Genomic DNA, 11,908 nt, shown 5'->3' with positions numbered 1-11,908 from the left:
GTGGTGGTTGTGGAGTGCTGGAAACAACATACAGTCCCTGTTGCTTATCAACTGTGTGGCCTTGAGCAAGTCACCCCACCACTCTAGGCTCCAGTTTCCCACCAATAAGAGGTTCACTTATATATGAGAGATAATAAATATTATAGCCCTAGGTGAATCACAGGGGCAGCTGTCACGAACTACCTATGTATCCTTGAGCATCTGTAAAATGGGAACGTGTGAACACTGAGCAAGGTGGCTAATGGAAGCTCTTTGTAAACCCTAAGTAATCTAATGGTAGCAGTAATCAAAAAAATAGCTAACCCTCTGTTGTGCTTCCTGTGTGACAGGCACTGTTCTAAGTGCTTTACGTATGTAACGCATTTAATCTGCATGACTTCCCTGTGAGGTAGGTGCTAGGATCACTGCCATTTATTGACAAGGAACCTGAGGCACAGAGAGCTTAAGTAACGTGCCTAAGGTCATACAACTAGTAAGCGGCAGAGCCGAGATTCAAACCAACATAGAAGCCTGGCTGCTGACCTTGTCCTCCACCTTCTCACTGTCCCTGACATGGTCGTCTCTGCATCCTCATTGTTGCTACCTTTTCCTGGATGTCTCCAGATGCTCCACAGTTCACTCTAGGACTCTAGTTTGTTCACATGTCTGCTCTCTTGTGTTAAACCCAGTTTCTCAGTTTTTCTCATCTCATTCATAGGCTGAACTTAGAATAAAACAGATATGGGTCCACATCTCAACCCACCATTTACTGTGTGGCCTTGGACAAGTCACTATACCTTTCTGGTTCTCAGTTTCCTGGTGGGTGGAATGGGGATGATCCTGTAGTCTCTGCTCATCACCATGTTGCTGTCATTATCTGGAACTTGCCTGGGCCTGTGGAGAGAGCTTGGCTGCTGCAGACCCAGGTGGCAGCAGCCCTCTGGGGGTGTCCCTGTGTTTGGGGCTTCTGTTGCTGGGGCTTGTGCCTTGGGGGATGGGGCAGCAGCATAGCGCCTGCTCTCTTTCCTGGGCACCAGTGAGGGAGCTATTATAAGCTTGTGGCTTGTTGTGTTCTCGGCCACTACAGGGGGCTGGCACCGATGAGGCCTGCCTGATTGAGATCCTCGCCTCCCGTAGCAACGAACACATCCGGGAATTGAGCAGAGCCTACAAAACAGGTCAGACTGGCCCCCAGGGCCTTCTGCCCTCCGCTGATTCCTGTGCTTTCTGGGCCTCGGCCACACCCTCTCCCAGGGTCTCTATTCTCCTGGCCTTCTTATCTCTTCATCTGCCACTCATCAAGCACTGGACTTTGATCCAGGACCCAACCTTGCCTGCTGTTTACACACAGGCCAGGTGACTAAGGTAAGGGAGAGCTGGGGAAAATATCTTGAGTGTGGTTTGGGCCAAGACTGGCCAGAGGCCAGGTCAGCCTGGAGGTCATAGCCCCTCCTGGATCTCTAACTATATGTCCCAGGATGCTGTGTGGGCTGCCTGTCTCTTCATGCCCAGGACTCCCATGCCCTTCTTTTGCCACTGCCCACTGTTGACTATGTACAGTGGGCAGCTTCATTCATGTGGCTGCAAGCTGGACCTTCCCTGTGTCTCCCTTTCAGAATTCAAAAAGACCCTGGAGGAAGCCATTCGAAGTGACACATCAGGGCACTTTCAGCGGCTGCTTATCTCTCTCTCTCAGGTACCTTTCCCACAATAGAGCTTGGGGCTCAGAGAGGCGTGGATCTTGGAGCAGTGAGGAACAGGGATGGGGAGGTAGGGGTGTGCAACTCCACGGAGTGGGCTTGACCATACAGCTGCTTCCTTTCAGGAAAACCGGGATGAAAGCACAAATGTGGACATGTTGCTTGTCCAGAGAGATGTCCAGGTGAGTGTGATGGCCAGGCTAGGTACGCCACCTGGCTTCCTAAGCCGGGGGGTGGGGATGTCCTCTACTTTCTTGCTTCACAAGGGAGGAGTTCTGGGATGGAAAGAGCAACAGATAAGGAGTATCCAGATGCTGTGCGTTTCATACAGTCCCTGCCACTTATCAACCATGTGGCCTTGAACAGGTTACCCAACCACTCTAGGTTATAGTTCCCCACCAATAAGAGGTTCCCTTATGTGGGAGATAATAAATATTACAGTCCTTGGTGAATCATAGTTATAGATGTGAGATTTCACGTGACTTGGTACTTTCCTTGGGTTTGCTTATATATACCATTATGTTTGCAAATGGGCAGAATTCATACTTGCCTGTTAAACTTTTGAAGGTTTGAGCCTAGAAACCACCTGTCTCATTAGTTGTGTAGCCTTAGAATTCTGCCCTTGTCCCCAGCCTTGTGTGAATTGCAGACAAAAGATGAAAAGTGTCCTGCCATTTCCTCTCTTTGTCCAGGCATCTGAGTGCCTCTTTAGAGGAGTTTGGGTTTGCCACTAATGAATTCAGACCATAGTGGTTCTGGCTGGAGAGAGCCATGGCTTCCTGGTGGGAGGGAGCTGGCCATACTTCTCTCTCCCCCTTCATTACTCCTGCCACCCGTGGCAGGGCATTCACCAGGCACCGCCAGTGGTCTCCTTATCTTTGCTTTCTATCAGGGCGAAGAGGACCTCTGTGGAGTGCCCTGTGTCAGGGCTGGAAGAGAGCTACTCTTCTGGTCTGGTCCATTTCCTTTCCAGATGAGGAAACTGAGGCTAGAAATGTTGAGCATTGTGCCCAGGGAAGTCTGGAGGCAGAGCCTGGACAAGCACCCAACTCCTGGCTCTGTTCTCTCTGCCCAGGCAGCACACAGACCCCTGGTCCCAGACCCCTCCTGCAGGGTCTGCCTCAGTTAACATCTCCCTGGCCTGAGACATCCATTTTCATTTGTGAACTCAGGGCTGGACAGTCCCCAAGCTCCCAGGCTCTGGCTCGTGCTCCAGTGTTGCTTTTCCTATTTCTTATAGAGGCCGTTTCCTAGCTGAGGCAGAAGTTGCCTCAGTTTCAAGGTCTCCTGCCTACTGCTCTGCCTTCTTGGTTTGGACCTGCTCGGCCTCTCCTTGATCTGTGCCCCCAATGGCCATCTTCTGCTCTCACCTATCAGTGCCTTTCCATCAAGAGCTGCTATCTGAGGCCTGGAAAGCACTTTAGAGCCATTTGGGCTGAAACTTTCAAAAGCTTAATAGGCAAGTGCAGATTCTGCCCATTTGCTGATGTAATGGTATATGCAATGAAACACAGGGAAAGTGCCTAACCCATGAAATCCCACATCTGTCACTCTGATCTTTCAATTATTGTGATAGTTATTGTCTCACGTGTTCCTTTTAGATAGGAAAGCTGCTTTTTAAAGATTGGGGAATTTCACATAGAAATCTGGATTTCTGGCTTCTCATGAGAAATGGATCTGACAGCTGTGAGCCTGCATTCCTCCATCATTGTTCTCAGCTGATGCTGAGAAATCAGTTGCCCTTCTGTGTGGCTAGCTTTGGTCCCTACCACTCCCTGGCCTTATAGCTGGCCTGTTTCCCTCATTTAAGTTACCCAGCTGGCCCCCTTGGGCTTTCAGGTTTGTGACCCCCAAATCTAATCCAGCTTTTGCCTTTTAGAGATGAGAAACTGAGGCTTAGAGGGGCCTGTCTAGAGTCCCCTGGCAAGTTGGTAGCAGAGCTAGGACTCAAGCCCAGGCGTCTCATTCATATTTTCCTCTGTGTTGCTGCTCCCTTGTTTGGGTTAAAGCTGTTCCTTGTCTGGGCCCCAATGGGTCTTGGTTCTCCTGGTCCTGAGTCCCCCCAGCCTCAGAACCCTCTGTGTTGCCCAGTGAGGGAGTGCGGATGGTGTCTAGTTTGGCACAGTGAATGGAGCACAGCCGAGGCGCTGCTCCCATTTCCTTTCCCTCTTGGCCTCCAGGGCCCGGAGACTCTGCCCAGGTCTCCCAGGTGACATGGGCCTTGTGTCTGGGTCGAGGCCTGTATCGCATGCCCATCTTCCCCTCTGTCTGTCCAGGAGCTATATGCAGCTGGGGAGAACCGCTTGGGAACAGATGAGTCCAAGTTCAATGCAGTTCTGTGCTCCCAGAGCCGGGCCCACCTAGTGGCAGGTAAGGCAGTCTGGGCCTCCCTGGGGCCAGGTATATGAGGGCAGATGAATTATTGTGGGAAACAGAGCTTGCAGGAACACTTGGCAGTTATGCTCTGCATGGGGCTTTCGCTTCCTTAAAAGAGCCCCTGGTGGTGATTTAAAAGATGTTATCAGTAGGTTTCCCGAGTTTCTGCAAGCATCGAGTTCTGGAGGAAAGCAAAGGAAGAGGCAAGGGAAACTGGGAGCCTTCTTGGCTGGTATCTTTACATGCTAGAATGTGGAATGTTAGGATTGAGAGAGCGCAAGAGCATCTAATCCAAAATGTGGCATAAAAAATGAACATAACCATAAGACTAACGTTTATTAACTCATTCATTCAACAAATTGAGCTCCTGCCGTGTGCCAGGTCTTGCAGTAGGTGTGGAGACTGTAGGAAACAGCACTACATCATCCCTGCTCTCATGGGGATCACCTTCTTGTTTGGGGACATGGGCAGTAAACAAAAATAAAATTCCTACCAGATGGTAAATCCTTTAGAGAAAATAATAAAGTTGGAAACAGGGATAGGGAATGATGGAGGATTGGCGGGTGCTTGGGGAAGTCCACCGAGGTAATGACATTTCTTTTAAAAACATGAAGTAGTTGCAGGTGCAAAGGCCCTGAGCAGGGGGCTCCCAGCGTGACTGAGCACCGGTTAAGGCAGTCGGTGTAGCTGGAGCAGATGGAGTGAATGAGAGTAGTAGGAGGTGAGGTCAGGGATGGGAGGAGGCCCTGCTGACAGTTGTTGGGACTAATTGTTTATCCTGAGTAAAACCGAAAGCCGTTGAGGGCTCTGAGTGGAGGAACAATGTGATTTGACTTAGATTTTGCAAGTTCACTGGCTGTTGTGTTGAGAAGAGTGAAGGGGTCAATGGCAGCACAGCAAACCAGTTAGGAGGCGGCTGCAGTAATCCAGTGGAGAAATGATGGTGGCTAGCACCAGGTGGCAAGGGCAGGTGGTGAGAAGGGTAGGATTCTGGCCCTGTTCGCTGATGAATTGGACATGGAGTATGAGAGAAAGAAGGGTTGAGGAGGACACAAGGATTCCTTCCCGCTGAGCCGGTGGAAGAATGAGGTGGCCCTCAACTGAGATTGGGAAGCTGTGGATGGAGCAGGCTTTAGGAGGGAAGGAAATTGGGAGCCTCAGGCTGGAGATATGAGGTAGGCAACTGGGTTTATGAGTCTGGAGATCAGGAGAGGTCAGGCTAGAGATGGTGGTTTGGAAGCTGTGAGTGGGTTGAAGGTGTGTTTGAGGCTCTGGGACTGCATGAGGTCCTCTCAGGAGGAGACCAGCAGTCAGAGGACAGGGCCCTGGCCGTTGCAGGAGACTTAAGAAGGAACACTCAGAGAAAGGGAAGTCCTGGAGGCCAACAGTGTCAGAACAGCTAATGTGTGAGGCAGGCGAGGACGGAGAATGCTGACCACACTTAGAAATGTGGGAGGGTGGGTGGCTCAGGTGAAAGCCTAGGCACCTGCTCTGTGTGTGCACGAGGTCTTGTAATACATACACGCAGACAGGTGCTGCTGTTCTCCCATTCTGTGGATGAGAAAGCAGGCCCAGGGCAGGGGCAGGAAATTAGGTCATCTAGCTGGTAATGTGGCCGAGCTCAGGTTTCAACTCCACCTGTCTGGCTCCACAGCACGCTTTTTAACATTTACACTACACTGTGATGGAACGTGAGTGAATGTATTTTCATTTTAATCATTATTTATTTTAATGAGTATAGACTTATATAAGTAGCACATCAAATCCATGGTTTCACAAACATTATGACTTAGGAGAAAAGAGGAGCTGATCTGAAGCAAATAGTAAGTGATGAAGACAGATAAAGATATAGCAGAAGTCGTGACACTGATATACAGATGACAGAAGTTTGGAGAACACTGACAGAAACTGAGACCCAGGCTAGAGAAGGATTTATATCCAGGGTCAGAGCTAACGTTAGGACCCAGGTCTCATTGTGCCGCCTGCCTCTCTAGGAACCTGCAGTCCACTTCCTGTGGTGCTCAGCTTGTCCTAGGGTGAGCTGGGGGTGCTGGGTGGGCAATAGCTCAGTCAGATTGGGAAAGACAAGGCTGATACATGGACAACGGAGAAGGAATGGCATGGACTGGAAGTGTAGGGGATTTGAGAAGAGAGGGCAGGCTATCGGTGTGTAGGGGTCCTGAACAGGGGATTATGGTGTGATGGGGTAAGCAGCCTGGTGAGGGCAGTCCTGGTGAGGGGACGGGACCGCATGAACAAGCTCGAGGGGAGTGCACTCGACTTGGGGGTGAAGCATCTGGCTGATTGAGAGCTGGGAAGGTATGGTCAATAGGGCTATCCAGGGTGCTGGGAGCAAAGTGGAAGAGAGGAAGGGGCAGAAGTCTCCTCACTGTGTGTCCTGTATTAATTTCCTCTACCTGTCATAATGAAGTACCACAGACCAGGTGACTTAAATGACAGAAATTTATTTTCTCACAGTTCTTGAGGCTGGAAGTCCAAGGTCAAGGTGTCAGCAGGTTTGGTTTCTTCTGAAGCCTCTCTCCCTGGCTTGCAGATGGCCACCTTCTTGCCATGTCCCCACATGGTCTTTCCTCTGTGTGCACATCCCTGGCGTTTCCCTGTGTGTCCAGATCTCTTCTTAAAAGGACACCAGTCAGATTGGGCCACACTAAGGGTCCCATTTTAACTTAATTCTTTAAAGACTTTATCTCCAAGTACAGTTACATTCTGAGATACTAGGAGTTAGGATTTCACCATATGAATTTTGGGGGGACAGAATTCAGTCTATAACTGGTCCCTTCTGTCTTCCCACTAGTTTTCAACGAGTATCAGCGAATGACAGGCTGAGATATTGAGAAGAGCATCTGCCGGGAGATGTCTGGGGACCTGGAGCAGGGCATGCTGGCAGTGGGTAGGTGTCTTGGGCTTGCCTTGCCTACCTGCCTGCCCACCGGAGACTGGTGTGTATTGTAATTTTCAGGGTGCTCACCCAACCTCTCGTTGAGGGTGGTGCAGTGAAAGAAACACAGGATCCAAGATAGCTAAATCTAGCATGCCCAAATGGTGGCAAATCAAAGTGCTGCCTGGATTCCTGTGCAGTTGTACCCTAACTGTCCTGGAGGCGTCTTGTTTATATTTCAGGCGCAGCTCTGGGGAAGGGAGCTGCAGTGTGGTTATTAGTGGGCCAGCAACCAGCTGCTCTCCTGGAGGAAGATGACTCATATCCTCCCAAGTTTCCTCTAAAAATACATTGCTGCAGGCAGTTGTCAGATGTTTGTGATGGAAACACATGGAAAGATTTTTCCTTGCAACAGCAAAACAGGCCCTTGCTGAGGAGAGCTGGCATAGTTCCCAGGATGATGGTGGGCTTCTTGCTGTGCCTGAGCCCTGCCCTATGAGGCAGGGCCTGATGGGCCAGGTCCTGCCCCCCAGGAGGGTTTATACCCATTTGGGAAAATCCTCCTCATTTCTCTGCGTGTCCCTCACTGTTTGTGTCGTGGCCTAAAAAGTCTAGGGAGACTTTTGTTCCTCCTGGCCGTCCTTTCTCCATGAGGGTCTCTGCGTCTCCAGCTCACCTCTCCCATCTGAGCAGCACACGGGCCTCATCACTGTCCACGTTTCTCCCCACACAGCAACTTTTACCGTGTGAGTTGCCAAGAAAGAGGTTGGGTTGGTCCAGGCTCTGGATATTTCTATTCCAAAGAGATAGAGCAAGACCATGGATAATTGAACCTGGAGAATGGGGGAGAAGAAGATGGATGCAGTGATGTGCTTGACATCTGACTTCCTAAGAGGATACTCGTGTACTCTATGCCCACTTGGACTGAGTTTACTGCAGATCGAGTTATTCTGTTTTTCTCTTCTAGTGAAATGTCTCAAGAATACCCCAGCCTTCTTTGCTGAAAGGCTCAACAGGGCCATGAGGGTATGTAAATCTCATGTGCAGGGTCTGGGTGGGGGTGTCTCAGGGACCAAAGGCTCAGCATAGAAGGCATGGGCTGAGCCACCCCTCAGCCAAGGAGACAGAGAGCCCATGGGTGGAGAGGGGGCCAGAGTGCCTGGGGAAGGTGGGACAGTGGGATGGTGAGGAGGCCCATTGCTCATGCCCTTGGGCGGACTCTCTTCAGGGAGCAGGAACAAAGGACCGGACCCTGATTCGCATCATGGTGTCTCGCAGCGAGATTGACCTTCTGGACATCAGAATGGAATATAAGCGGCTGTATGGCAAGTCATTGTTCCACGACATCTCGGTATGGGCCTTCTCGGGGCTGACTGGGCTGCCTCTTGGTGTCCCACTTGCCTGTGGACCTCCCTGGCCACCTCCACTGTCTCCTTGACATCTCCCTCCTCAGAACTCCCATGGGCTTGGTCTCTGCCCCATATGGGCGTCTTGTTTATGGGCCTTGTCCTTGCTCTCCAGTTTTCACTGGTTCATCTGGTTGCTCCCGAACAGATTGTAAGCTCCGGAGGGCAGGAGGGGTCTTGACCCTGCTGTCACCCCCACCCTACATCCCTAGCATGCAGCACATTCATTGCTCAGGAAATGGGTGGGGAAGGAGATTCTAAACATCTGCATCAGAGAATATGCAGGACTTCTCCTACCTTGGGGCCTGGCCTTCAGAGTCCCAGCCACCCTGTGATTCTGGGATCTGTCAGTGAGACTCGGGTCCCAGCACTCCCTAGAATGCAGCTCTGGCTCACTGATAACTGCTTCCTTCACTGAGCTTTGTGATGGAGGCAGTATAGAGAGGCAGTCAGAGGCGACGGCTCTGGGGTCACCTGCTCATAGCCCAGTTCTGGCTTTTCTGCTTGCTCACTGAGTGCTCTCAAACAGCTTCTTTAAACCTTCCTGAACCCCAGTTTCATCCTCCATAAGACGAGGTTGCTAATAGCTCCCCCAAGGAGTATTGTGAGTCTTGAACAAGGCAGTCCAGGTAAAGCATATTGTGTGACAATAAGTGTCTCATAAACACTAGCCATTCTTTTATCACTGTCTGCCAGAGCCAGTCTGACAAAATTTATTCCAGTCTGGGTGGTCTGAAAGTTACATTCTGAACTCACATGAACCTGGAAACTGTAGGCACCATGACCAGGTCCTGATTTCAGACTCACTAGTGTTTGATGTTGGACGTATCATTGAGAGAAGCCAATCTCCATTTCCCTGGCTATAAAATGATGCTGTTGATAGCAGAGAGTTAGTAATTATTCACAAAGTGTCTTCTGTGTGGGCATCTTGAAGAACTCATGGACTTGCCCTCAAGGAAGGAAATGATTAGAAATTTTCTAAGCGTGGGCCGTGCTTCTAAAGTGCGATGGGCTCAGATGGAGGAGAGATCAGTGTGAGCTTGGATACCTAAATAATAACAGCACCCTCCGCTGGAAGGTCGTCTCACAATAGATTACATTCCCAGCGCGGGACATAATACTACATTACGGTATAGTCCCAATTTAGTGCGACAACAGTGCGCTGTGAAAAGACCACTGTTAGTTAGCCCTGGGGAGGGGTTTTTTTTGGCTGTTTAAATATGTTTTTGGTTTTATTTTTCAAATTCTAACTTTAGTCCTTGGGGTGAGTGCAGCCTTCTATTTTTTACAGAGGGTTGGGGAGGCTGAATTGCACTATCCAAGGTCTGTGCCAGCTGTGACGCTGAGTTTGTGAGCCCCTCACCCAGCATGCTGGGGGATTTCCTTGGGATGGGCCTACCTCTCTGTCAGAGCACTTGAGGCAGAAGGAAATCCAGACCCAGGAGGCCAGAACTAGCTCTGCCACCCTTAACTGATGTCTTCCTTGTTTCTGTGACCAGGGAGACACTTCAGGGGATTACCGGAAGATTTTGCTGAAGATCTGTGGTGGCAACGACTGAGCGGTGACTGGTGGTTCACTTCTGTCCACCTGCTGGCAAGGGCAGTGCCGGGAAAAGGCCAAAGGAATGTCCATCTGTTTCTAACAAATCCTCAAAATAGCCCCTCAGGTGTTCCACTGCAGACTGTCCACAGAGCCCTGGCCCTGTCCTCCTCGTGCTCCTCCTGTTCCGTATAACGTGCTTGATCTCCAGCTCCCGCAGGATCTCTTTCCTCCTCACCCCTCACAGCCTCTTGCTTCTCTCTTCTCAAGTAGACATTTTGTTTCCTGACTCACGCAATCATTCTCCTTTGCCTGTGGCTGAGACTCTTGGCTTTGTTTTAGTCATGTAGTTTTTATATGTTTATTTGGAGGCATTTTTTTTTATAGTCATTGCCAGACAGATGCATACAAGACTCTTTCCTGCATACATATTTTGAGTGAGAGAGGTCGGGTGGGGGGACACCATGTCCTCACTGAGGAGTAAAAGGGAGCACCTTTTAAGGGTAATCTTTGCATCTGGTGAGAATGTGTTATGAGCTTTGTTATTGCCAAACTCACTCCTTTTTAGAAAAGAAAAGAAAAAAAGCCAGAAAGTCATCTGTTCCTTCTTCCATGCAAAACCACAAGAATAAGGGCAGCTCCCTGCCATTGACAGGGCTTCTTATAATTTGGAATGTGCCTTAAACCTGAATGTCAATAGCCAAAAGCTGTTTCTAAATTAAAGTCAGCCGGCTCTGGAATGTTCTGGAAATGTTTCCCTGGTGCCAGCTTGTTTCTTTCTGCTTCGTGATTCTGCCCTGTAGCTCCAGGCTTATTAGCTGGTGAAAATTTATATGACTTTAAATAGAAATTTGTGCTCAGGAAACCCTGAGCATAAGTAATTTACAGGGACCTGGTTGTTTGGACCTGAGAAGGGAAGTTTCTGAAATCCATTCTGGAGGCCCAGACACTGAAAAGGTGTGGGGATTTAGTCAGATGTAGGCACACTGAAGTCCAGTGAGGGTGAGGTAGGAAGAGGGTGGCTCTTCACCCAGGTCCTGAAGGAAAGGCATGGGCGAGAGGGGGTGTGCATGACTCCTGGGATAGGCCTTATGGCCAGGGGCCAGAGAGGAGAGAGGGGACAACTCAGAGAGGCACAAGACCAGTGCCTTCCCTCAGGGACCCTTCAGTCTGAAAGGGTGCTCCTGGGTGTGGTCCCCACCCAGCCTTTTGTCTCTTGCTTGGTGGCGGTAGGAGGGGGTGAGTCCAAAAGGGGAAGCATTTCTAGAAATCACTATCTCACGTCCAGAAGCCCAGAGCTTGCCTTGCTGGTCAGGGGTCTCCACTCACTCCTTTTGTGATCTGCAGTGTTGAAAGTTTAGAAAGGTGAGACTCTAGAGACTAGGGTTGAGATCAAGCCTGCTGAGCCCTGGCAGGGCCCTAGGGAGTGGCTTGTCTCCAAAGTAGACATCTGCTTGTGGGTACTGCTGGACTCCTCACTGCTACCTGAACATAGAGGAGGAGATGATGCAAGGGGCATACAGCAGCCATGAGCTAGACACCAACCTGGCCTACCTAGACCTGCCTTCCTCACCAGAGGAGGCTGATGTGGGCACTGGAATCGATAACAGGCCCTGCTCATCACTTCAGCTCTGCCCTAGTTTCCATGCCTGGAGCCTCTTGACCAAGACCCAGCATGCTTGGCTGAGGTGCTCCTCCCCTGGGGCAGACCCCTTGTCCTTGGGCATCAGGTGGGAACTGCATGGTGGGATGCACTGCTTGGCATTGCACAACTTGCCATGAACTCAGGCTGCTACTGGCAGGCCTCCTGAGCTGTGCCAGGGCCTAGATTCAACCTGCTCTAATGTGACTGTAAATGTATTGTGATATTACTTTGCCCTGTTGTCTATACCATAGGTTTCAAACTGCTGTCCAGCAGGCAGTATTTAACCTGTACATGCATTTACTTTGGTCTCCAAAGAGTCTTTTTAGACATTTGGATTTGTTGTCAACATTTAAACATTGAGAG

General features: G+C 50.1%; 1 protein-coding gene across 5 annotated transcripts in view; it reads left to right on the top strand.

Annotated features, from left to right (window-relative positions):
* The window catches only part of LOC139041249 (annexin A11-like), a 41,539-nt gene extending 30,884 nt beyond the window's left edge, over positions 1-10,655 (top strand). For 2 of the 5 annotated variants that reach the window (XR_011496067.1, XR_011496066.1), the window contains exons 8-14: positions 1,067-1,157; positions 1,596-1,675; positions 1,805-1,861; positions 3,956-4,049; positions 6,871-6,966; positions 7,922-7,980; positions 8,183-8,261. Coding sequence is in view for 2 of the 5 variants with exons in the window: in XM_070491532.1 (XP_070347633.1) it covers positions 1,067-1,157; positions 1,596-1,675; positions 1,805-1,861; positions 3,956-4,049; positions 7,922-7,980; positions 8,183-8,305; positions 9,860-9,919 (564 nt within the window). In the remaining 3 variants the exon portion in view is untranslated. Of the gene's footprint in view, positions 1-1,066; positions 1,158-1,595; positions 1,676-1,804; positions 1,862-3,955; positions 4,050-6,870; positions 6,967-7,921; positions 7,984-8,182; positions 8,306-9,859 lie in introns of those variants that run through there. The other 3 variants (XM_070491532.1, XM_070491531.1, XR_011496068.1) reach the window with 2 other exon arrangements.
* The last annotated feature ends 1,253 nt before the right edge of the window (positions 10,656-11,908 follow it).

Source organism: Equus asinus, chromosome 20, assembly GCF_041296235.1.
Source record: "Equus asinus isolate D_3611 breed Donkey chromosome 20, EquAss-T2T_v2, whole genome shotgun sequence".
Lineage (NCBI taxonomy): Eukaryota > Metazoa > Chordata > Mammalia > Perissodactyla > Equidae > Equus > Equus asinus.
Note: the sequence above shows the minus strand (reverse complement) of the source record. Positions and strands in the feature narration are given on the sequence as shown.